Source organism: Hyperoodon ampullatus, assembly GCF_949752795.1.
Source record: "Hyperoodon ampullatus genome assembly, chromosome: 10".
NCBI lineage: Eukaryota > Metazoa > Chordata > Mammalia > Artiodactyla > Ziphiidae > Hyperoodon > Hyperoodon ampullatus.
The window spans coordinates 34,839,764-34,866,834 of NC_136923.1; the positions used below are offsets into that span (position 1 = coordinate 34,839,764).

Genomic DNA, 27,071 nt, shown 5'->3' on the forward strand with positions numbered 1-27,071 from the left:
TTTCCACTAAGATCAGGAACAAGACAAGGCTGCCCACTCTCACCACTCTTATTCAACCTAGTTTTGGAAGTTTTAGCCACAGCAATCAGAGAAGAAAAGGAAATAAAAGGAATCCAAATTGGAAAAGAAGAAGTAAAGCTGTCACTGTTTGCAGATGACATGATACTATACATAGAGAATCCTAAAGATGCTACCGAAAAACTACTAGAGCTAATCAATGAATTTGGTAAAGTAGCAGGATACAAAATTAATGCACAGAAATCTCTGGCATTCCTGTACACTAATGATGAAAAATCTGAAAATGAAATCAAGAAAACACTCCCATTTACCATTGCAACAAAAAGAATAAAATATCTAGGAATAAACCTACCTAAGGAGACAAAAGACCTGTATGCAGAAAATTATAAGACACTGATGAAAGAAATTAAAGATGATATAAATAGATGGAGAGATATACCATGCTCCTGGATTGGAAGAATCAATATTGTGAAAATGACTCTACTACCCAAAGCAATCTACAGATTCAATGCAATCCCTATCAAACTACCACTGGCATTTTTCACAGAAGTAGAACAAAAAATTTCAAAATTTGTTTGGAAAAACAAAAGACCCCGAATAGCCAAAGCAATCTTGAGAACGAAAAACGGAGCTGGAGGAATCAGGCTCCCTGACTTCAGACTATACTACAAAGCTACAGTAATTAAGACAGTGTGGTACTGGCATAAAAACAGAAAGATAGATCAGTGGATCAGGATAGAAAGCCCAGAGATAAACCCACGCACATATGGCCAACTTATCTTTGATAAAGGAGGCAGGAATGTACAGTGGAGAAAGGACAGCCTCTTCAATAAGTGGTGCTGGGAAAACTGGACAGGGACATGTAAAAGTATGAGATTAGATCATTCCCTAACACCATACACAAAAATAAGCTCAAAATGGATTAAAGACCTAAATGTAAGGCCAGAAACTATCAAACTCTTAGAGGAAAACATAGGTAGAACACTCTATGACATAAATCACAGCAAGATCCTTTTGGACCCACCTCCTAGAGAAATGGAACTAAAAACACAGATAAACAAATGGGACCTAATGAAACTTCAAAGCTTTTGCACAGCAAAGGAAACCATAAACAAGACCAAAAGACAACCCTCAGAGTGGGAGAAAATATTTGCAAATGAAGCAACTGACAAAGGATTAATCTCCAAAATTTATAAACAGCTCATGCAGCTCAATAGCAAAAAAACAAACAACCCAATCCAAAAATGGGCAGAAGACTTAAATAGGCATTTCTCCAAAGAAGATATACAGACTGCCAACAAACACATGAAAGAATGCTCAACATCATTAATCATTAGAGAAATGCAAATCAAAACTACAATGAGATATCATCTCACACCAGTCAGAATGGCCATCATCAAGAAATCTAGAAACAATAAATGCTGGAGAGGGTGTGGAGAAAAGGGAACACTCTTGCACTGCTGGTGGGAATGTGAATTGGTACAGCCACTATGGAGAACAGTATGGAGGTTCCTTAAAAAACTAAAAATAGAACTACCATATGACCCAGCAATCCCACTACTAGGCATATACCCTGAGAAAACCATAATTCAAAAAGAGACATGTACCAAAATGTTCATTGCAGCTCTATTCACAATAGCCCGGAGCTGGAAACAACCTAAGTGTCCATCATCGGATGAATGGATAAAGAAGATGTGGCACATATATACAATGGAATATTACTCAGCCATAAAAAGAAACGAAACTGAGCTATTTGTAATGAGGTGGATAGACCTAGAGTCTGTCATACAGAGTGAAGTAAGTCAGAAAGAGAAAGACAAATACCGTATGCTAACACATATATATGGAATTTAAAAAAAAAAAAATGTCATGAAGAACCTAGGGGTAAAACGGGAATAAAGACACAGACCTACTTGAGAATGGACTTGAGGATATGGGGAAGGGGAAGGGTAAGCTGTGACAAAGGGAAAGAGAGGCATGGACATATATACACTACCAAACGTAAGGTAGATAGATAGTGGGAAGCAGCCGCAGAGCACAGGGAGATCAGCTCGGTGCTTTGTGACCGCCTGGAGGGGTGGGATGGGGAGGGTGGGAGGGAGGGAGATGCATGAGGGAGGGGATGTGGGAACAGATGTATATGTATGACTGATTCACTTTGTTATAAAGCAGAAACTAATAAAAAAAAAAAAAAGAAGAGAAGAAAATTAAAAAAAAAAAAGATTTCAGACATTTGGAGCTCTTATCCAAGACCTAATCTTACCTCCTATTTGTAGTAGCGTTGCAAGTTGCAAAGCATTTTCACTTCTCTTATTTCAGGTGATTCTCACAAAATCCCATCTCACCAAAATTCCTATTTTGGTGGCAAAGAAACTGAGGCCCAGAGAAACTGAGGAATCTGTCCACGGCCACAGAGTGGCCATTCTGAGGCTCAACCTGAAGTCTTCATATTTCAAGTCCAGTATATCAAAGAGGCCCTATCAGGAATCTTGGACTCTGCTATGACCAGCTATATATATTTTTTCTCACTTTTCCCTGGATATTTGACATTGAGTTCCATCACTGGGGGCAAGAAGGGGTGGGGAAATAAATGAATTACTGTATAATAAGAAATATTTTGAAACTAGATTTTCTCTTAGTATTGTGAGAAGGGCAAAGTCACTGCCAAGGCCAGCAAGGACAGCCATGGACTGTGGCTTTTGAGAAATATGAATACAAGGCTCTTACTGGACATGAACTTGAGTTAAAAGAGAAAAGCAGCTAAAATGAAAAGCCCAAAATGAGTCAGGGCCAATTAGGGAGTCCATTTACTTTCCATGGTAAGAATAAAAAAGTATTTCAAGTCCTCTGTTTGAAACACAAAAAGCTGACCTGGAATATGGTATCTTATGTGAAAGTATGTGAAGCCTGGGGAATTGGCTTGGTTTAACAATTTATCAGCTTCAGTTAAAAGAAATCTGGGTGATCTTATCACTCGGCTGGCCTCCATCCTGAAAGTTCTGCTTGCCCAGATAAGTCACTGCTGGGCCAACATCCTCCTTGGCTATCCTTCACTTTGTCTCAAACAAAACTGAAGCAAGTTCCATGCACTACACAATGTTACTGTACATAGAACCAGGTAAAGGGCAGAGGCTAGAAAATTCTCCCTGTGCTTAGACTGCAGGATGTTTGAATCCAGCTCCATTATATAGAGACAAGTTCTTAACCTTTCCAAGCCCCATTATTTCCATCTATCAAATAGGTATATATATACCCAGATCCAGCTTCATGGGCACTCGGCCTGTGTAACTGGACAGAACCCTGCACTTAGAAGGGCTGCGTGCTTTGTTTAATGCTCTGCTGTTGCCATCTTGAAACTCTCAATAATTTTTGAGCGAGGGGCAACACATTTTCATTTTGCACTGGTCCTGTTTATACCTGTCTCACAAGTTGTTGGAAAGGACTGCAAGAAGTAAGATCTGCAGTTGCAACCTAGGTCTGGTATGTGGTAGGTGCTCTGGGAAGGTAGCCACTGCTACCTTCATTATTTTCACATTGCTGAGGCTATTGGTATGTTCTTTGGCCCTGGGCACTATGTCATCTGTAAGTTGGGTGGACAGAGTCAAGTCAGAGACTCAGCCTAAGTGACCAAGAGTGACCACTTTACCTCTTAGATGGTTTGCACATGCTGCTGGAGAACTTTCTCAAAACTCCCTCAAGTTGGTAATTTGTCCACACAAATCAGTGACTTCCCTTCCTCCCACATAGCAATGTAGATGCAGAAATGGATGTTCTTTCCCTCTGATGGCACCTAAGTAGAATGGCCATCGGGTCACCAGGTAAGTGGCCAAAGAATCAAGGAAAGAGCCCATGCCAAGTAGGCAAGCATCACCTTGCTTTAGAGAGAGAGGCAGTGACTATGGACCACTGGAGAGAGAGATAAAAGGGAGGTTGATAAAGGGAGATGGTGTTCTTTACTTTGAGCTCTGCCTTTCTGAAGAAGATGGTTTGTAGGGCTCTTGTGTATGAAAGGTGTTTCTTTAGAAATGGGTGTAAGCAGACCAAATTAAGAAACTTTGTGCCAGGGTGCACTGTCTAATATGCTGAGATGTCTGCTACGTGAATGGATCCTGAGCTTTACCAGGGCTCAGCCATGTCACCAAAGCAACTTAACCTCCATGTATCCTGTGTTTGGGGGGTGGGGTACAGTTTACCATGGTGCCTGACATCTGTCCCAGGACACTGTTACTTTTGGCTACATCCTTTCAGTGCTTCTGAAATACAGATCTTCTCTGAATAAAAGGACTGTCAACCTTATTTTCTGAGTAAACATGCTGGAAAGGGCAAGGGCTTGAACGTCTGAGTTCCAGGAGGACCTCAGTACCCCAACACTGGATGGAGACCCCATCACCAGGTGTCATGGGAAGCCCACTGAGAATTGTGTGAATGTAAAATTAAAAAAAAAAGCATCACCTGGTGCCAAGTAAAAAGCTAAGTCAAAGATCCACAAAAACAAAAATCATAGCAGCAGCTAGCAATTACTGAGCCCTTAATATATGCCAGGCACCGTGTCAGAACTTTATGCTTATTATTATCTCATTAACTCTGACAGCAACCTTTGCAAGTAATTATTATTATCATCTTCATTTTCCACGTAAGGAAACCAAAGCTTGGGGAGGTAACATGACTTATTCTAAGTCATGCAGCTAGTAAATGTCAGAGCCTGGATTTGAACCCAATCCATCTGACTCCAAAACCCAAACTCTCATTGCTGTCCTGGCCTCATGAGGGGGCCTTTCAAAGAAGCCTAGGAGGTTTGTCAAGTAATTCCCAAATGACAGCAGTTGCTGTTAAAATTTAGTAGAGAGTCCCAGCACTCCTCTTTTCTCAAATATGCTAGCTACTCTTGTGAAAGTTCTAAATTCATGTCAACTATATTTCACCCACATTAAGGAGAAGTCTAGGAATTTAAAATTCTGCTACAACCTTTTTCTTTCTCCCACCAAACTGTCTGAAAGGAATATCTAAGAGGGAAGAGGAAAAAAAAAAGTCATTTTGTTAAAAAAGTTGAAAAATATGCTTTCAAATGAGAAACATGTGTGTGCTTATTCTTCCTCTTTTGTCTCTCCCTACCCCCACCAAGTTGAAAACAAGCTAACACAATACGAATGTACATATCCACATAAAGATACAAGAAACCAGTGGTGCCCTGGATGGCAGACAATCCAGCAGAGCAACCCAAGCCCAGCTCCAAGCCCAGTTTTCAAGCTTATGTACAATGACTCCTGGCAAAAGAAGGGAAAAAATGTACTTGAATTTTAAAGAGGGAATCGAGTAGGGGTGAACACTCAGGCAGGCTGGAGAGCAAGTGTGTCAGAGATTGCAGAAGTGCTAGAGTCATGCCATTTAAAAATATCATTTCTTGTTTCCTTGTTTCTGGCACAAACAAGCTACGGAATCTCAAAAATTGGGTCATCATTTTTGAATTCCCTGCTTTCAGCACAGCACTCAGTTGGTCTTACTGACTAGCTTAAAAGTCTGATTTCCTGTGCTAACACTTCCTGGCCATTCAGCTGGGGGGGAGTAATAAATTGGGGGGACTGTCTTTCCCACTGGCAACCAATGTGCAATAGTTCTCACAGGTGAGCCTAGGTCCATCCTTGCATTTCCTGATATCATATATTTAACAGCATCATATATGTCCAGGAAAGCACCACTAATGGGCCACCATTCTCCCTGGGAGGCAAAGGGAAGGGAGACAGGTTGACTCCTGGGGGGACAAAACTGGCATCCTGATCTCGCAGGGTGACGATCTTTCTCATTGGCTTTGGTGTTCCCAAGAGCATGGCTGGCTTGCCCACGGGGGACGTGGGGCTGTGAGGAAATCATCCTATACGAGCTTCACTTAGGGTCAACAAGAGCCCTCACAACTCAATTGAGTGGTCCCTACCACCAATTTTAGCAATTCTAGCAACAGATTTAAACTTACCTCCATCTGGGAGCAGGTTTTGTGAACTTTTACATGATTTTCTAAAATTATATCGAGTTTCTAAACATCACTTCCCATCCCTGAGTTCCAGATTTCTAGCAAGCTGCCCCAGTTTGTCAGTGTGAGACAAGACACCCTCCTCCTTTTGACCAGGTGAAAATGCTTCCTACTTCTCTGCAATCACTTGTTTCAGACCAACATAATCACCTCCCAGTGCAGGCTCTGACTTCAGGACCAGACTCTAATAAATGCTATGCTAAGGGAACAGGGAATGCATTGTGAGCTGAGTTTCTGAGACTCTTTAACACTCATGCAAAAGGCATCAAATTTCAGAAGATCTTCTGGAGCATGAACACAGTCATGGGGTCAAGTCTGGGCTTGCTTTATTTGACCTTGGTTTGTTTTATTTTATTTAGGCAAACTTTCTCGGGGGATGCAGGGAACCATAAAATCCCTTACCTTTTAAAGGAGCCCATTGTTAACAATTTGTTCATCACAGCTCCCTCCACCTCACCAAAAAAGTCTCCAGTCTGCAGGGAAGAAAAGAAGACCCATGAGGAAGTGTAGATAAATAATGTGCCCAAACACCAGAGAAGAAATAAAAACGGACACACTCTGTGTCCTGGAGCTGACAGGGGCAAAAAGCAGGTTTTCAGGACTACTGTTACATAACAGCAGAAAAGGTCTTAATAGTCATGAGAAGTTATGGGATTACAGAGCAAACTAATAAGCAGATGTGAATATTCCAAATACGTGGCAGGGGTGAGGGGGCGGGGTAAGGATGACATTGCATAACACGTGCTGAGTGTTGTAATTAAAACACACATGCACACGTGTGCACACACATGCGCACAAGCACACATGCATGCACCATTACTCTTGGATGGAGGGAGTAGGCATTAATCTGCTCTCAATCCCTTGTGATTAAAACACTACTTCATACAGACAGAAACAGGCTGTGAAAGGGCTTCCTAAGCAGTAATAAAAAGAATTGTTTATAATTCCTAAATGACCTGTTTAGGGATATATAGCAGTCTTCTTCATCGGCTCTATAAATTTCCTACAGCAGAGAATATGTCCTTTCTCTAAATTACTTTCTGAGGCACACCCTCATTTTGTCCATAGTCAGTTAATATGTTGACCAAGAATGAAGCTGTCCAGCCCTGCGAAAAGAAGGCTTGGCCAATCAAACTTCCAATGGCCGACCCCAGCTCTGGGGCTGTCTTCAGGGCACTGGAGGCCTACCAGTCCTTCCCCAGCGCCAGGTTGACACTCCTGCAAGTCCAGTTCTTGGTGCTGGCCGAGATTTGCCAACTCTGAATGGTGGAATGAAGGATTAACATCCTCGGGCATCCCTCCAGATTCCTGGAGACACTATCATCAATGTCCCAAGGGGGAGGGTGTATCCAATACAGCAGAACAGAGCTTGGAGCAACAGCCTTCCTCTGCCAACACCCTGGAAGGGGCCAGTGTAGATCAGTAGAGAACCCCCATCTGTACTGTGGGTGCTCTGAGGATTTATAGCTTATGTGGAGGTGGGTGGATGGCATTACACTCAGAGCCCAAATTATATAAATTCCATAGGCTTTGTATGATATTAACTAAATCCTGATTCCATTACAACGCAGTGACCTCAACAAGGCTCCTAGGAGTTTTCAGGCAGAAAGGCACATACAGACTTCGCCAAAAAGTCAGAAAAGAGAGGAGGAAAGAAGGAAATGACATTTCACTGACTGAAGGTCAAGCATTGCCTTTTTCACTCCAGGGACACTTGAACATTTGGCAAACTCTGTGGGTATGTGCTGCCGCTGGGAGCAAGAAGGACATTTGCATTTCTTGTGTGTAAATATGCCAGTATCAATGGAACTGGTTGTAAGATGAAGAAGAATTAGCCTAATTGGAGTACAGGACAGGCCCACAGGCTCCCTGGGCTATTCTATCCAGAAATGAAGCACGGATCAGAGCCCACATGTAGTGGCCATGGCTTGGGAAAGGGTCACTATTTCAGTGGTTCACTTTGTTGGTTGGTCCAAGACTCACCATTGGAAGACATCGTCATGTCCTTCCTCCCCCAGGATCAGGTTCCCACCTTCAGCCCTCCATGATTATGGCAGGATGACAGAGCTCCTCCTCACAGGGGATTGATTTGGTTTCTCACTCCTCCCAGACACACGGACATATTACTATAGGCCTATGGCCAGTCCTGCTCCCAAGACACTGGCCTTGTTTCATGGGTTCACCTTTCCTATCTAATGTCCATCAACTGTCCAACATCCAGTGATGTCCAGCATCTGAGGAGACCGTGTATGGGCAGCTTGAGTCTCAACTGTGTAACTGTCACCCACCAAAGGTGCATTTAAAATCTCACAACATGGGCTTCCCTGGTGGCGCAGTGGTTGAGAATCCACCTGCCAGTGCAGGGGACACGGGTTCAATCCCTGGTCCGGGAAGATCTTGCATGTTGCGGAGCAGCTAAGCCCGTGCACCACAACTACTGAGCCTGTGCTCTAGAGCCCACGAACCACAACTACTGAGCCCACGTGCCACAACTACTGAAGCCTGCGCGCCTAGAGCCCATGCTCTGCAACAAGAGAAGCCCGCGCACCACCACGAAGAGTAGCCCCTGCTCGCCGCAACCAGAGAAAGCCCACACGCAGCAACAAAGACCCAACACAGCCAGAAACAATAAATAAATAAAATAAAATAATAAAATAAATAAATTGATAAAAAGAAAATCCCACAGTGTTCTCATAGATAAGAGGGGAAACTGAAGCACAGTTCCACATGTTACCTCGAGCCAGTGTTCACAAATTAACAAGCCATTGAGCTTAGACACTAAGGAATTATACTTAAAGACAATTAATTAATTTATTAGGCATTAATGGGTCTATCGCACTGTTGACTATTAAAATATTTTAAATGATTTAAATGAGACTTCATTATAAAATGCTAGTACCCTCAAATATTAGAGTTAGAAGAAGCCCTCTTTAGTCAACCATCCTCCTTTTATAGAGCCCACCAGGAGTCCCTGGCAGGTTAAGTGATGAACCCAAGATCCCAAAACTAGTTGAGGAAGAGAGCTTGCATCAGAAACCATCTGCCTCCACCTCTGGTGTTACTTTACTACACCACAGTGCTAAACTTGTCTGGATTTGACTTTCTTTTAACATGCTAATTTCATTTCTAATTGCAGAAAAAGTTGTCAGCCACCAAGTTTTAAAGGAGAAACCCGTGTTTCTCTATTACAATGCTATTGATTTTAACTCTTATTTTGATTTCCAAATATCAGTGGAGCTTTCTTTGCTGAGCACCCTAGCTTGGTTTCTTTCCATCTCTCCCTCCTGCCCCTGTACTGCACACAGCTCAATCAAATGAAAAACATTCTTCCTCTATATGTGGATTCTTGTCCCTCTGTGTTGAGAACCCAAGTTAATCCTTGAGCTCAGATAACTAATTTTTAAAAAGTAAGAACCAGAAAGAAAGTCATAAAGAATAATTACGTTGACATACATAAATACATACATATATTTGTGTGTATATATAAATTACATATATATAAAGATAAAATATCAAAATATTAAAAGGAGGAAACCTCCTTAAAATTGCCCAAACTCTTTCAGGCACCTCCATGCTCAAGGCAAAGAGTTCCATAAACTGAACATTTTATGAGTGAGGGAGCAGACGCTGGGCTCTGCCCCCCTCCCCACCTCTCCTCTCCGGAGGTAAAATCTCTTTGGGGCCTGCTGAGAAGTAGGCTGTGACATTCTTAAAGGGATGGAAATAAGGTTTTATAATCTCCTGCTATTACCTCTTAAATACAGATCATGTCTCAAAGTTTCAACACCATAATTCGTTCCCCCTGACCCAAGCACAGTCTGGGATCCTTACTTTGAGTAGGTAGAAATTTCTCACTCACTTGTGTGTAGTCTTCAGACACCAGAATAAATCCATTATTGTCTATGAGGTAACAGTTCACAGTCTAGAAAATAAAAACACCACAGTTTCAACTTTGGGTCCTCAGACTGCTTTTACACGAAATGACGTACTCCCAACCTGAAAAACACCTATTTTAGGCTGTTTTGGGAGAACTGGAAATGCCTGCTGGCTCTAGGAGTTAAGGCTGTGGTTAAGCTAACCCCAGCATATACTCTGCAAAACTAATGATCAAAAATAAAACACGAAGCAAGCCTTGAGCATCCCAGATTAGGATAAAAAGAATATACATTTTCAAGTTATGCATTACAGTTTATCTTCCTTTTTAAAAATTTTTATGACCTGAATAATATTTCCCAGGAACAAAGTGTCCAGAGGCCCCCGAGCCTGTATTCATGGTGGTTGAAGTACGGCCTGTTTTGAAAGCAAAACGCCAGCACAATGCCATTACTCTAATGATGTATTAATGAAAACACCGTGTCAGCTCAGAAGACCATCAGGGGACCAGGTAATATTTTTTAATTTGTTCATAGACTTAGGCAGGAGGGAAGGGGCAGAACTTCTGTTAAAGGGTCCCCTCAGGCCTCCTAAAGGTTTTCAAACTGTGTTTTTAATTGGGAGCTGGATTTGGGGGCAGGGCTGTTAGCTTTTGGTAGCTCAGATTTATAAATTGTAGCAAGGTAAGCCCAAACCTCTGCTTCCCCCATGCTACTTTAATCTCAAGTGAATGATTTGCTACAGGCTAAGTCTTAATTACAGTGCTGTGGAGTTTAAATTTAAGGTTTAATTCCGTCCTTGATGTAACTCAGTTTCTATTTATTGCAGCTTTACATACCGGCTGCAACATTTAATTTGTAACATATCTTTACCCTGAGCTAAATTCCCCTAGCTCCAGACCGCTGCAGGGCTGGTGTTTTCTGGGACATTTACCTATCTGTGTAGTCGATTTTAGTGAGGCACAAAAGTATAGCAGTAAGTTGGTCAGAAAGATGCATCCTTTATTAGTAGGCAATGGTGGAGAATCGGCAGAAAATTAAAAGCCCTGCTAGCATCTTTTAGAAACGAGTCGGCTGCTTTGGTGAGCAAGGGTTTCTCTTGGTTATCCCAAGGGGCCAGATGAATGACTTGGTCACACTCTTGCTGTTCAAAGAAGCTCTTAGCTGCAAGGAGACTACTTTGTCCCTGGTGGGAGTCTTGACAAACTTTCTCCTTTTTTAGGACACAGCACTATGAAAGCACTCATAGAGTTCTGCTGTCCAATATGGCAGCCACGAGCTACATGCAGAGTTAAACTTAATTTTAAGTTAATTGGGTCATATTTGAAAAATCTATACCCTTGTTTATTTGAGGATCCTGATTGTCATTTTTCAGATATAGACCCTGGTGCAAAGGGAGGTTAACCTCCTTTCAGTCATGCATGTTGAGCATGGAGTGGCCTCCATATTAAAATACTGACTCTCCAAATCCTTGCAATTGCATAGAGATCCAAAGTCATCATAACTCACCCTCTATCCCTAATTATAAAGTGAGTTCCTACTCAAACATCCCTAGCCAACTGGTATTGCTGCTATTAGACCTATATCTTTGGTCAATCTCTGTCTAATGTTGTAAATATTAGACAGTACAAAGCAAACAGATTATAAAGTCAACTGAAAATCTTTGGAAAGAGGCAATATTTCATGAAGTCCATGAAAGTGATATTGGAGATCAGCTCCAATTACAAAGGAAGCCGTTGGCACATTAGTATCTGTCAGAGGTAACACATGAAGAAGGAAAACATCACCACAGATAACATGAAAGATGCTTCCAAAGAGAATGATTTCAAAAGCAAGGGACTAAGAGAAGCTCCTGGGGAAACTGATCAAACTCCACTACATTTGACCTTCCTTGTGATCACTCTGAGAAAATCAAATATAAAGTGAAGGATTCTATATTGTGATTTTTATAATTTTATCAGAAATATTATACTCCCTACTCCCAAACCAAATGTGTCCTTTGTTTATAGAATTAGAGTATGACTGCAATTATAATTTAAATTTGTTAAATAAAAGAAATGTATTTTCACCATTTCCACTTTATTTAGAGGCAAAGCTTCAATGAAATGTTTCATTATTTGCCATAAATGTTTGGTTCTTTCCCCACCCTCATTTCTTGGAAATGAGGACCTCTGTGCTCCTTATAATGGCCAGCATTGGGTGGAGTCAAGGTTGGATTGGCCATTAGGAGACTCAGTTCTCAGGTATCCACCTTTGTTCCCACTCTCTTCTGGTGTGGAAGGCACAGAGGGGAAAGTAAGAAACAGATATTGCCAACACTGTGATTGACAAATCACTGAGAAAATCACAGGTCAGAAGCAAGGATGCTGTGTCATTGATATAGAACTGGGTCCCTTAATCTGAAAGGTGTCATGTAGTTTTCATTATAGGCAATATTGCTATGTTAGGTATATTTAGTCTCTGTGAAGACTTCATAAACAGACCTTCCTTGATTAAATTATCGGGAAGTATGGTGGAATGGAGTAAGGCCACTGGAGTAAAGCGAGCAGGGTACTGGGTTATGAAACAGGACAGAATTAGCCAGATTCCAGTCTGATAAGTTGTTTTCTCTATGTCTCTTTACAATAAATAGCCAATCACCTTCTCCATACTCCCTCCTCCAGTAAAAGGAAATAGAGGAGACATTTTCTCAGCTTTCCCTCACTATGCTACTTCTGCCCCAAATTAGATACTATGCTACTTTGTATCTCTATGCTACTTTCTACTATGCTACTTTGTATCTCTCAGAAGGAGTCTGCCCAGAGCCCTGTCCCAGGGGTAGACTGACAGGCTGAAGGACTTGGGGAAACCAGGAGCTCTAAGTTTTGACAGATATTGTAAGCAACCACTCCACAGCCACCTGTGACAAAACACATAAAGATGAGGTTGTTTGAAAAATGCAGAGACAAGGACAGAATGGGTGAGAGAAGTTGTCTTTTTTTAAAAAGGTATCTTTCGGGGCTTCCCTGGTGGCGCAATGGTTGAGAGTCCGCCTGCCGATGCAGGGGACGCGGGTTCGTGCCCCGGTCTGGGAGGATCCCACATGCCGCGGAGCGGCTGGGCCCGTGAGCCATGGCCGCTGAGCCTGCGCGTCCGGAGCCTGTGCTCCACAACGGGAGAGGCCGCGACAGTGGGAGGCCCGCATACCATAAAAAAAAAAAAAAAAAGGTATCTTTCTTCAGCTACTTGATGACTCAATATTGCTCAGAGAAGTCCTATTCCAGGCCACAAAGGCAGGTCAGGTAGATACCTGAGGTTTAGAACCCCAAACCAGGCCATGGGAATTGGGCAGTCACAGATAGTAAGGAAAGCTGGGGAGAAAGTGTACTTGGGGGTGAGAAACACAGCACCACGCCTGTGTTACCTGGAAGGTTACCTGTGTTACCTGAGGCTAAGATACTAGCTTGAGAATCGGAGACTTTGACACTTGCTATCAGTGTGACCTTGAGCAAAGCCTTTTAACACTTCCAGTCTCTGTTTCCTTATCTGAATGATGGAGACAACAACAACTATTTCAGAGGAGTGGTGAGAAGATTAAGTAGGCCAGTGAGTACAAACTGCTGAGCACAGAGCAAGCTGCATACTGAGTACCTAAAGGACTTGTGCTTGTGTCTATTCAGCAAATGATGTTTATTGGTCACCTACTATGTGCCCTCTTTGTAAGTATCCTACTGCAAATTGAGTTTCTAAGAAAGGGAAGTTGTTACATAGTTTATAGCAAGAGGCTGGGGAGGCAAGTCAGCTGATAAGTGTGTGTGCTCATCTCCCCTGCTAACCAGTTAGCTCCTGGAAGACAGGGGCCATTTCTGACTCTGCTTCCCATTGACTCCTCGGGTGTTGGAGGTACTAGGCACGTAAGGAGGGCTCAGTAAATGTGTCTTGAAGGAATGAGTGAGTGTGTGAGAGGTTGCCTCTCAGGTTCTAAAGTTAACATTTGCCTTGGGTGGAATGGAGCTCCTTAAAGTCGTCAGTCAGGCCCATGGCCAGGCCCTCCATGAAGATGTGTCTACAAGCCAGGAAGACATCTGGCCATACCGACTCCACCCACTGGCCCAGGGCACTCTAGCCAAGGCCCAGGGAGGCCATTGTTGGGAGAGACAGAGGGGCTGGAGTGGATCCAAGGCAAAGCATGTCTGATAAGTCTGTGGGAGTTGGGCCAGGTCTTCAGTACAGAGGAGAAGCCAGAAGCATGTGAACTTCATGAGCCCCCACAGCTGTTTTTAATGGGGACCTGATCACTCGAGGGCAGTTTGGGGAGTGGAGGGACATGGCCTCAAAGACTTAATTAAAAGCTATGAAAGGGGAATGACACGTGGAAAGAGTCTGCTGAAAGGATGGAAAGGGGCCTGGCTTTTCCATTTAAAACGATGTCAACTGCTTGCCTGAAGCCAAAATTTAGAGTCAAAATGGGAAATGGATGATAGTTTCAAAGTGCAAAATGAGCATCAGATCAAGTTCAGCAATCCAGCAAATTCCATGCTTAATTTTCAAAGTGTGTGAACTTTAAAAATGATATTTGAATGGGGGTCCATCCCAATGGCTGCTAAAGGAGATCACTAGTAGTGAGGAAGGCATGGCCAAGTGGAAACTGTCATTGCCTGAAGTGTATATGTGGTTGCCGTCTGAGGTTTTAGGTTCAGGTGAGCTACTACTCTAAGGGAAGAACATGTCTGCAGACGTTTTTGTTTGATAGCTAATGTTTATTGAGTGCTTACCATTCGCCAGGAGCTGTGCTATACAGTTTTCGTATATTATCTCATTCATCTTCATCATTACTCTGTGAGGTAGGTGTTTCTACCCCCATTGTATAGTTGAGGAAACAAAGGCAAGGTTTATTACTGTCAGAGTCACAGTTTGAAGCTATTCTAACTCCATAGCCTGTACTTTTAACCACTATGCTAGACCACCTGTGAAATCAGTTACTGAACAACTGATATATATTGTATGTTTCGAAGTCTAAGTGGGAATCCATTTCCACTTATTTTTATATATGAGAATGCACAGAGGCAGTGTGCATTGTAGGAACACTGCCTCTAACTTTATTCATCAAATTATTCAACCAACTATTCATCCATCCATCCAACCAATCAACTAGAAACCAATCAACCAACCAACCCAACTATCCAAAACACCATCAATCACACTAGCCAACCAACCATCCATCCAGTCACCCAACTAACCAACCAACTGTCCTCAGTTCTTTTACCACAAATAGGGATTAGTAATTGTACAAGTAAAGGGCTTAACATAGGGCCTTGTGACACTGATTAATCAATATTATTGTTGAGCTGAGTTGTCTTGAGCTGAACACTCCAGTAAGACAATTAATGCCTCAAAGACAGAGGAGAGGTTTGAAGCCACTTGACTAACCTATGAATGACATCCCCAAACTTACTGAAAGGGTGTTGATCATAAAACATCATAGGGTACTCTTTCCTACAGGAAAATTATTTTTGATCTGATGGTCAGGAAAAGTTGGGGTTTTGCTGAAAAGCTGGTTGATTAGTTTTTACTCTTTGGATAGTAACTCATACAGCAATTATGTTTTGTTTTGTTTTTTTTTTAAACTGGCAGCCAGATCTTTGGGGACTGAGCATTTTGTACTTTAGCTTCACCCTGGACTCCCTTTTATATTTCTCTGCTTGTCTTTGCTTCACCTACTTTTTGGAAATATACTTCTAATCTATGTTTTCTGAGTTAGAATTATGTTTGGTTAGGATTTCTTTAATTCCCTGTGGTAACCAGAAGGAATATGAATGTGTGATCATTTATTAGTTCCAGTTTATGTATTGACTAATGGTTTGGCTGACTCAGAGAGAGGAAGGCCGCCTAAGCCAAAGTGAAAGGCCACTTCACACCTGCTTGATCCAAAATGTGGGGCAGAAGATACATGGGATTGGATGCTGTAAAAACTTAAATCTGATGGACAGACTTAGGATAGTGGTACATCTTTTTTCTTCTATTGCTCATGTGTGGAATTCAAATTCCTCCTCCCAAGATTGAGAGAGAGGGAGAGAGATAAAGAGAAAGAAAGAAGGGAGGGAAAGGGAGTTGTAGGAGGGAAGCATTATGCTAGAATGCAACATTCTGAGTTTTCAACTCTTAAGATTTTTGGCTTATTACATGAAATTAAGCAAGTCATTTTATTTCTCTGATCCTCAGTTTCCCCCTCTGCAAAATGGGTCATATATTCCTATCCATTTCATTGGGTGGTTAAGAAGATGAATAGAGGTACCACATGGGGAGAAAAGTTTGAGAGTTGTAATATGAGTTTCAAATGGCAGTAATTTGTATCATTTTTTATAAAATGCCAAAGTCCCAGTAGTGCTGTTCATGGGACATTTATATCACATTTCTCCAGCTCTCATAAACTATCTGATTGGGAGAAGAAAGAAAAAGAAAGAAACAAAGCAAATGTCCTTGGGTTTTTGGAGATTGGTCCAGAGCAATCTGTTAGACCTGGCTCTGTGAGACATTCCCCCTGTGAGAAAACACCCTTAGTCATCCAGCCACTCCACCACCACCCACCTCCGCCCCTGCCACCCCCAACTTGATTAGGGCAGACACAGGGCCAGGAGGCCATCATACCTCGTCATCACAGCTGATAGAGCATTTGCCATCCAGAGAGGCGCACTGTGGGGTGAGGGGGAAACAAAAGGAAACGTGTCATTTGGACACACCAGCGTCTGCTATGGCTGCCAATTAGTTACTCAAGGACAGCCTATCAAAGTCCTAGCCTGTTATGTAAATACCAAATTTCATCCAAAGGGAATGCTCCAGGATGAACTAGCCCATCCTCTCTAGGATGAGTACCAGCTCCAAACAGTAATATAAAAGACAATTTGGGGACTTCCTGGTGGCACAGTGGTTAAGAATCCGCCTGCCAATGCAGGGGACACGGGTTCAAGCCCTGATCCAGGAAGATCCCACATGCCCCGGAGCAACTAAGCCTGTGCGCCACAACTACCAAGCCTGCATTCTAGAGCCCGTGAGCCACAACTGCTGAGCCCACATGCCACAACTACTGAAGTCCATGTGCCTAGAGCCCGTGCTCCACAACAAGAGAAGCCACTGCAATCAGAAGCCAGCCCGCTCACTGCAATTAGAGAAAGCTCGCACAACAGACCCAACGCAGCCAAAAATAAATAAATTTATTTTTAAAAAAAAGACAATTTTGGGGTAACAGGACCCTTTTTCATTTTAATTTATGTTGTCCATTTTAATCTATGCTTCATTCAATATTGATGTCTTTTTAAGACCTCAAATCTTTGAGTAACAAGAAATATAATTATGTATTCATTTAATTTTAAATTAACCCCCAGTGACTTTTTTTTAAAACTGCTGTTTGTGTTCTTGGTACATAGTTTCCTAAAGTATCTTCATTTAAGAAATGATATACCATTTCAACATTTAGAATTGGACAGATGCAGGCAACTTATGTGTTGCCATTTCTGCTGAATTACTGAACAAATACCACTGAGATTACTTAGTACAGAATGTATAGTGCAAGTAAAGAATGTTCCCAGATTATCCAAGGCAGAGAAGCCCTTGGCCAAAGAAGGCATGCTTAGTCTAACCTAGTTATGCAAAAGCCTTCAAAAGATATTCACAAATAAGTAATTGGGCACCACAAGATTAAAAGAAAGTCACTGTGAAAATCTGCAGAAGTCCCCAATACTTAGAAGAAACACTTCTCTTTTAGAAGGTCACTAGTTTGATCTCACAATTACAATTACAACTGTTTGCAGGAGCAAATTCCCTGCTTTCCCAGCATGTGGTGTCTAACATGCTGTCAGCCCTTTATTTTGCAGTGAAATGAAAGGTAATCTGAGCAGCCCAGCAGTTCATTTTACAAATATTCATCGGAAATCTGGCACTTTTAGGCTCCGGGTACTCAAATGTGAACACCTGTATAATAACAGTGTCGCTAATGCTTCAACATGCTGATTATAACTTACCTGTCTGCTGGCAGTCCAGAACTTCCTTTGGAAAAATTCAAGTTTCATCTGAATGCCTACAGCTTGGACAAATTATAAATAAAACATGGCATTAGAGATCTCTTTACACAATTATTTAAGATTATCATTGAAAATTATCTGTCAAGGTAAGATGCTGATGTAAGCATATCAGATAAGAACACTTAAAAACCAAATTTACAGTGAAGCATACAACTAAAACATTTTATCTTTCAGGTAAGGAATTTTCAAGGTTATCTGTACTCATAGAACTCTTGACAGAACAAACTGAGCACAGTGCAGATGGCTCTAAGGAGAGATGTTACTTGAGTGTTTCTAAAATTCATATACTCATGGTCACCACCCTCCCCAGCACAGCTGAAAACAGGAATGGAAATAAGAAGGATATTCAGAAGATCACGGTTTCTTCAGCGTTCCCATTTCTGTTATTATTGCATGAACTTGCATGCCTAAAATGTGTACTCTGCATATATTTTTGAGATATGAAACTTGAAAAGTACTTGTCCTGAGGCTGGTGTTTGGAAGCGAGTCACCCGGCCATGATGTGACTTTGTTGAACTGTCCCCCAGCATCCACATCTCAGTGGTCTTCTCTCCCCAGGAACTCTAGTGGAATTATATAGTTCTTTGCTTGTCTGTGGAAAGTTCCCTAAGGCAACAGTGAATGCTACTTCTAGTAAGAGAAGTGTGCAGAAATGGAAGAGGTTAAGAAAGTGATTTGAAACTCTGGGAAGAAGAATTCAGTGGAACCTCAGAACTAGGCAATGAACAAGCTCAGAATATTTCTCTCTATGAAGTCAAGACAAAGTAACTCTTGAAATCTTTTTCGAAAGTACTCAAGTCAGGGAAAAAAGCTCATCAGATGGTGAGAAAACTTTAGAGGAGATGGAAAGAAAGAATGAGACTTTGTGCTGGAAACACTGCACTCCCCAAGGGACACCATTTAGCCCTGGGCCGTTTTGCAAACTTCAGTCCATTGCACACAACTTCCCCAATTTTTGCCATATCCTTATACCACCAGTATTGTTATTTATCTTTCCACATGTTTTTTCTTTTGCTGAAATACCTACAGTAACTTCAATCTACATAATAATACCTATCAAAAGAAATACACAATTACCAAAAATAAAAAAATAAAAATAAAAAAACCAAGTTCACTCATATACTTTTATGTGGCCACCATGTTAGATGCCCCCCACCAACTCCCACCTTGGGTAAACATTCTTCTACTGGCTTCAGGAACTTGAAGATTTATGAAGGTCTTGGGCTGTTACCCTTATAAGTACCAAGTGCATTTCTACTTCTTAAACAAATTGTTGGAGCAAGACCTGAGAGTCAAAGTTAACTGGGATATGTACACTTAGAGATACTCATCCTCTATCTTTGCACTTAGAATGTCAGACTCTAGGGTAAAACTAGAGCTAAGCATGGCTGTAACATGCAGAATGGAAGACTCTGAAATGCACCATTTCAGCACTCTGGGTTCATCCCGCTTTGCCCAAAGTGTCTTCCATCTTCTGGAGCGTAAGTTCCCCAGGGACAGGGACGTGTTCTTGCTCCCCACTGGATCCCTGCCTCCAGCAAGGTGCCAAGCACATAGATGACTCACTGGTAAATGATTGCTTTTTTAGAAAAACTGTTCAGGTGATAGTATAGTTAGTAGATGGATGGATGGATAGATAGATAGATAAACATCAGTGTGAATTATAATCATACCCGAATAAAGGTTTTTCAGTGGCGGTTCTCAACACATTAGAACCATCTGGGGGACTTCAAAAAAACATTCTGATGCCTGGTGCCTCCCCCTCCACACTAAGACCATTTAAATCAGAATTTCTGGGAGTGAAGCCTAGGCATGTGTATGTTTAAAAAGCACCTCAGGTGATCTGAATGTGCAGCCGGGGTTGAGCTAGGCTACTCCACAGGCCTTACTGTAGATAGTAAGTTGGCTATGGAGGACCTACGATGATATGGACCATTTGGTCAGACTATAGAATAAACTGCTCTTCCTAGCCCTGGAGAAATTTTCAGAGAATACCTGAAGGAAGCTGATATTGAAGCCTGAAGGCTGTTCACTGCAGTTTCAAATGAATCTTGTCTTCCAAAATGCCTGACGAGCCCTATCCCTATTGGAGATGAACCAACTGAGGAAGCTGTAAACCGAAGTGCTGGCTGGGTTTTTAGTCAGATCCACCAGCAGGCAGAGGTAAGAGCCTGACCTGGACTTAAGAAGGGGCTTGAAGCAAGTATCTCTGGTTCTACCAAACACAGGGAGGGATGACAGAAAGCTGACCTCAGAGCAGAAGACCTTAAAATTATTGTGACATTCAACCACTGGTATCTAAGGGGAGGGAGGAAAATGAGTTTTCTCTCTTCCTCCATGTGTATCTCTGCAGGCCAAGGTCAACAGCCACGGCAGTCTTCGAGACACAACAGGATAAAAGCAGAGGGTTCCTTGAGAGAGTCACCCCACGGTGACCTTTCTATGGTGTTTCTATTCCCAGAAACCCAGAGCTGCCCCTGGTCCACCCATCGTCTACTGAGTTCCCCCGTCAGTCACCCATGCCCTTTCTGAGCACCCTTCCCATTCTCTGATGGAGGCCGCGTTTTCACCTCTCTAATGAAGCTCGCTGCTCCCTCCTGGGTGTTTATCCATCTCACATACTTGCAGCCTGCTATCATCTGCCCCTTTCGGTCTGCATCCCAGCTCCTCAGAGTGCTTTAATCTTGCTTCATGAGTCAGTCCCTCCATCCCATTAATCATGCAGGCTACTTCTCTCTGATCTCCCTCCAGCAGGCTGCATCCTCTCCCTGGTCCTGATGCCCTAAACTAGACACTACTTCCCTCACTCCTCACTCACTCCCTGTCTGGGCCATGAGGTCGATGCCAAAGGACTCCCAGACAGTCTTGATTATAATGGATCTGCTCCATTTTGCCCTGGCTGTGTTTTTTGTTGCCCACACCCCTTCCAGCAACTCTGGCCCATGGTTTCCCACTTCCAGGTTTGTAGTACGTTCACCTACAAGTTAATATACTTCTCTATGATTAAGAGATTCACAAGCCCATTGGTGGGTCAATTTCATGACCATTTGTTCAGTGGCACTTTCTATGCCGAGCTCTAAGCTGGGTGCTAAGGGGAATGAGACCACATGCTCCCTCAGAGTCTATGTGGGGAGTGGCCACGTGGTAAAAGCAACATCAGAGGCTTAAACAGAGAACTGTGGAGCACAGAGGATGGGGCAGACTTGGCCTGGGGGAATTGGTAAGAACTTTGTGTAAGATGAAGCATGGAGATCTGACTCATAGAAAAAGTAAGAACAGAGGAAAGATGAGAATCAAGTGCAGAAACAGCACAGGCAAAAGGATGGAGCCTTTTCAAAGACCATACTGTCTTATGAGGCTTGAAAGAATGCAAGTGGGGGAGATGGTTGTGAGGGCTGAGGTCAAATGGCAAATGGTCTTAAATGTCAGGCCAACACACCTGAAGAGTACCCTATAGGCCAGGAGTTGGCCCAAGGGCCAAATTTAGCCTCTTTTTATCAATAAAGTTTTACTGGAACACAGACACCCTTATGTGTTTACGTACTGTCTGGTACAACAGCAGCACTGAGTAGTTGCAACAGAGGCTGAATGGTCCACATAGCCTAAAATACTTACTGTTTGGCCATTTACAGAAAAAGTTTGCTGACACCTGCTTTAGGGTCTGAGGAGCCATTTAAGATATTTAAGTAGAAAAGTCAAAGGACCTCAGATCTATATTTTAGAAAGTCCATAATGAAAGCCCTGAACAGGAAGGGCTAGGGAAATGGCCCGGACAGTGGGAGATAGGAGAGTGAGGTGAGTCAGGCAGCCACAGCCACTGGGAACATTTGGTTAATTATCTCTTAAGTACAAATTGATTTAAAGTAAAAAACAAACAAACAAGCAAACACCAAAAAACCAGAATAAAAAAATCCCCTCCACAAACAAACAAAAACGCTTAAGGGCATTCCTATGGCTAATTCTATTCAGAAAAACAAATACAAGCTTCCACAAACAGAAATTTAGCTTCCTCTTGCTATTTTCCTTTGTTTTGTTCCAGTTTTATTTTTCCTTTTTTCAACTTTTATCAGAAAAAAGATCATTACTTCAACAACTCCTCCTCTCTTCTCCCATCCCCCACACATCCCAAATGGAACCTGAGATATTTGTCATGCCCGTCTATTTTGTTCTTTCAACATTTCAAGCCATAACGGTATATACTGATTCAAGTCAATCCTGCTAATTTAATAAGAAAAACAAGGACTGAAAATGCTTTAGCGAAACCCAAGTCCCAAAGAGAATGCAGAAAATTAAAACACCATTCCTGGGGTTTGAAATTTTTTAGACAGTCCAGAAAATCATCAACATATTTCTCCTGGAGTTCACGGTGCTCCTCACTTCCATTTGATTATAGGCTCCCCGGCTCCCTGCTAGGAACTTTCAACACAAGGATGGAGACAGAGTCCCTTTTCCATGACTGCATCTGGTAGTTCCTTACTCACCTCCTAGGAGCAGAACTGACCCAGAAGAAAGTATCCCTGGGGACCCTTCCCAGCACGCCAATATCATGTGAGCCTCCTAGGACAATGACCTTAAGATACTAGGATGGATGGTCTTTGGAAACCAACAAAACAGCAAAATCATCATTATGAGAACTGTCATCCCAAAGAGCCCCAGAGCCTTTCATATGAAATATCATGCATCTGGAGCACTGACACCTCATAATTTCCTTTGAATTACTCAGGTTACTGTTGCCGTAACATACCTCAATACTCTAAAGTATGCCTGAGTACAGATCTTCAGCTCAGCAATACAGACCACAGAGCTTCCATGAAATATCTTCCTTCCAGTCTTCCTCTTTCCCCAACTCTCTAACTTCCTTCCTACCTACTTTCCCCCTCCCTCTCTTCATCCCATGTTTATCAGAAACCAGATACATGACAGGTGGTGAATGTATTGAAATGAAGACATAAGGGATGCAACAGCCATGGATGGAGGCCTGGGGAGGGCAGTCAAATCACTGAAGAGAGGATCATACTTCAGGATATTCAGAGCTGACGGAGCTGAGCACATCCAAGCACCAAAACATAATGTCACTTCACTTGCAGAATGTCAGTGATTAGTGCACTGGAATTGGGACCAACAGCTGACCTCAAATGCTGCAGTCCTATGTTGTCCAAATTGGTGGCCACTAGCTACATGTAGTTATTTAAATCAAAATTAAATAAAATTAATAATTTAGTTCCTAAGTTGCACTAGCCACATTTTAACTGCTCAATAGCCACATGAGGCTAGTGGCTACTATTCTGGACCCAACAGATCCAGAACATTTTCATCACCGCAGAGAGTTTAATTGGACAGTCATCACTGATAACAGGAAGGAACAGAGAGAGGAACTGGAGACTGGTGTCCCTTGAGGATGAAAGTTAACTTTCCCCACAGACCCATCCATGCTACCCACTACCTGGAGGTGAAAGAAATGAGGATGACTTAGGTATGGAGGATCTAGAGCAGACAGACCTGCCCGTGTGAGAAGACCTGGATTTGCAAGGGGAAGATGGTAATTGGTTTGAGAGAAACCCAAAGAAATCAATGCAATATGCTCAATGTGGCTACCACCCTCAAGATTTATTTATTTTGCTTTATAAAATTTGAAAATACAAATTACATTTCCAGTGCTATTATATTCAAATGCATTCAAGATGAAACCATGCATGCATCTCATATCAGGTTAATAGACATGCATTCAAGTGTAATCCGAGACTCACCAAAGAACAATGTTACATGTAAAATTAGAAATAAAATAACTTTTTCATATTGTATTCATTTAGAAATAATTTTCTGTGGGCTTGGCCTCAACTGGCAACTTACCCCTAGGAGCACAAATCCGGTTTGTAAAACAGTGCTCACCACGCCTGGCACGCAAGCTCACACAAAACACCCCTACCTCCATTTGCCCAGTTCTCCAGCCATGCGATATATTCACATACACATAGAGAGCTCATCCAGAAGACAGAAAAACAATCCTGCCGCCATCAACAAATTATAACCAGGAAAGTGTTTACCAAGAGCTCTGGTTGTGAACACTGTTTCTAAGACAGCTGAGTGCCCATGGGTACATCATTTCACTTCTCTGTCTCTACAAAGAGAGTCACACTGGCTCTAGCTTCTGAACAGGACTTTCGTGGGATGGGGATAAATGATACAAAATAAAAGGATGTGTATCAGAACACTCTAAAGGGTTGACAGTGTCGTCAACATTCATGTGATGATTTGTTCCTAGTTTTTAATCCTTTTTGCTTGTATTTCACCACCAAGTACATCTTTTGTGCCAATATACTGACACTGAACAGAAGATTCAGCCACAATAAATCCATATTTCCACTGCTACCAAGGTCCCTTAGGATGTAATGTTGGTGGGTAAACACTCTACAAAATTATAATACCTTAGAAGGGGGGAAAGGCCATGTGAGCACTGGCAAAATGAAGCAGAAAACAGAAGGCAAAGATTCCTTTCCAGCTGAGCAAGCTTGAAATGGATTTTTTCCCCTTCAGGATTAATGAAAGGTGTGCTCCACTCCTCAAATCCCATCACTCACCCCTCTGGAATTGTGATTATCCATGCACACTCAGGACAAGGTTAGATAGGTCAGCATATAGAATCCAAGAGGGTTTTGTCCCTGATACTGTCACCATCAGCTCCATGTGCTCATCAGCCAGGCTACCTGGTCACAAAGCTTCTCAACTGACTGGCTACTGCTGGCAGCATGGGGATAATTATTTCATTCCAGTGCTCAGGCAGAAAATCAGATCCCAGAGCTCCCCTGGGCCGGCTTGGCCCACAAACAGGAGTGTTTTCTTCTAATAGATTCCAATTCATGGGTAGGAATATGGTAGAAAACCGTATCCTTATTAGAGAAAATAAAACTCTAATAAGTTAATAAATAAAACACATGCTAAGGATTTCCTTTGTATTTCATCACTTAGGAGTGGAACAAGTTTTCTTAAAATCCAAATTTCTCCAAGTACATGCTGGCTATACATTCTCTCAACTAGAAAATGAGCTCCTTTCTGGTCATATTTCTCAAGCAGGGTAGTGGCTCTTTTTACACAGCTGGGTTAATATCTCCCACCTTGTCCTCAGCCCCCCTCTGACAGAGTCCCTGAATTTTCATTCCTTTGTGCCCAACAGCAATGATGGCTTGCAGTGACGGTAACAAGGCATGGCACATTTGGATTACAACTTGCCTTAATTAACGGTCAACTGTAATAGCTGCTAGCCAAGCCACATTTGTTTAAATGTTTTCTTCTGTTTGTTTTCAAAATAGTTAATTGCAAGTAGAACTAACAATGAATCTGAATGTCACTTTTTTGGAATATTTCATGATTAACTGGGGGTTTGGGAAAAGGCCACTGTCCTGGAGTGCTGAGGAAAAGAACTCTAACCTTCCTTACATCAAATACAAGCCCATTCCAGGGGTCTGCTAATGTCCAGGATAAATGACTTACCACATGAATAACAGTTTAAAACTGTAATGTGAATTATGACATAACTCATCTGTTAAATATTTCATGTGAAGATTTTAATGATTTGCATGATGGAATGTTGGACAAAAAACACAACTGAAATCCTGGGACTAATTTGGGCGAAACTGAGAACAGAGTATCCTCATGGAGATGAGGGGGAAGAAAAGGCAGCTGCATTTATGCCCCCCCTGGGTGTCAGACTGGCAAGTCCAAAGGCTTTCTTAAAAGATTACAGGGACAGGAGAATGATCAGCAACAATCTTTTGAAAAATATTTAGATCAAAGCCATATTTGTTTATTATAATCTTGGTAAAGCCTGAACGTTAATCTCCAAGGTATGGTATTATTTCAGAAATTAGGGGAAAAAAAAAACATTCTCACAGGAGCAGACACACCTCATATTTTAGCCTATGCCGAGTGAAGAAATACAATGATAAAAGGGGAGGAGGTATTTTAAATATAAAACCCTCACCAACTGCATATTTCACTTCTGAAGTATACCCTGTGGTATTGGGGTGGAGGGGGGGTAATCTTTCTTATACATGCTTTTAAGTAACAAAGAGCTACATGATATATGTCTGTGGTGAGAGGGAGGGAGGGAAACAGGACTCATTATCACTCGATTGACAACGCGATAGCAGAAGATTTTCTTTGAAGACTCATAGCTGCAGAGGTCTGTTTTAATCTGGAACCATCCCCACTCACTGCCTATGACTGGCTTCCGGGAATGTGTGTGTAGGAAGGCCTGATCCCTTTGCCTACACATTTCTTTTGTAGTCACTTTGTTTTTGTCCTGTCAGAGCTTCTTGGGAGCAGTCACCTTTGGTAATGTATAATAAATGACAATTATGAATGTTTCCTCCATTTAGATTCTAATTACTTGACAGAATCAATGTTGAAAAGAATTAGCAGGGCTGTGGAATGGAATAATAATTTTCTTTTCACCCCTGAGGTAATCTGGAAGCATTTTTCCAGACTTCATCTGAAGAAACCTATATTCCCTCAGCTTTCTGAGGCCACTGGAGCTGGCATCGAATAGTTTTTGTCAGATCATTTTATGCTCACAAAACTCTTCAAATAATATTATTTCAATAAGGTTTTCAAGCCAGTACATTTTTAGAGTCAATTCCCATCCTTTCAAACTTTCAGAATAAAACATTTAAGCCTCAGGCTTCATTGTATTTTAATCAGGGTTACACAAATCAATGTCCATTAAGAAAATTATAAGTTTCCAAATTATAGCTCCCCAGTTAATAATTTCTTATTAGGTCACCACCTAATAACAGTTACCAAAGAGATTATAACAAAATCAGGGGTCACATTTCCAAACATTTCAAAACCCATAATAGAATGGTCACATATATTTGCCAAACACCTCTGAGCTGGATGTTGATGACTGTATTCAATGCAAAGCAGCACTAAAACATCCACATGAGAATGTAGCACCACTACGGAGAACAGTATGGAGGTTCTTTAAAAAACTAGCTACCATATGATCCAGCAATTCCACTCCTGGGTATATACTTAGAAAAAAAGAAAACACTAATTCGAAAAGAAACACACACCCCAATGTTCATAACTGCACTATTTAGA

General features: G+C 41.9%; 1 protein-coding gene across 1 annotated transcript in view; it reads right to left on the minus strand.

The window, feature by feature from the left end:
* The window catches only part of CACNA2D3 (calcium voltage-gated channel auxiliary subunit alpha2delta 3), a gene marked incomplete at both ends in the record, with an annotated part of 803,480 nt that overhangs the window by 74,079 nt on the left and 702,330 nt on the right, over positions 1–27,071 (minus strand). Inside the window, 4 exons of the mRNA XM_079712407.1 lie at positions 6,446–6,516; positions 9,903–9,965; positions 16,543–16,587; positions 17,913–17,974. Of these exons, the coding sequence (XP_079568533.1) occupies positions 6,446–6,516; positions 9,903–9,965; positions 16,543–16,587; positions 17,913–17,974 (241 nt within the window). The remainder of the gene's footprint in view (positions 1–6,445; positions 6,517–9,902; positions 9,966–16,542; positions 16,588–17,912; positions 17,975–27,071) is intronic.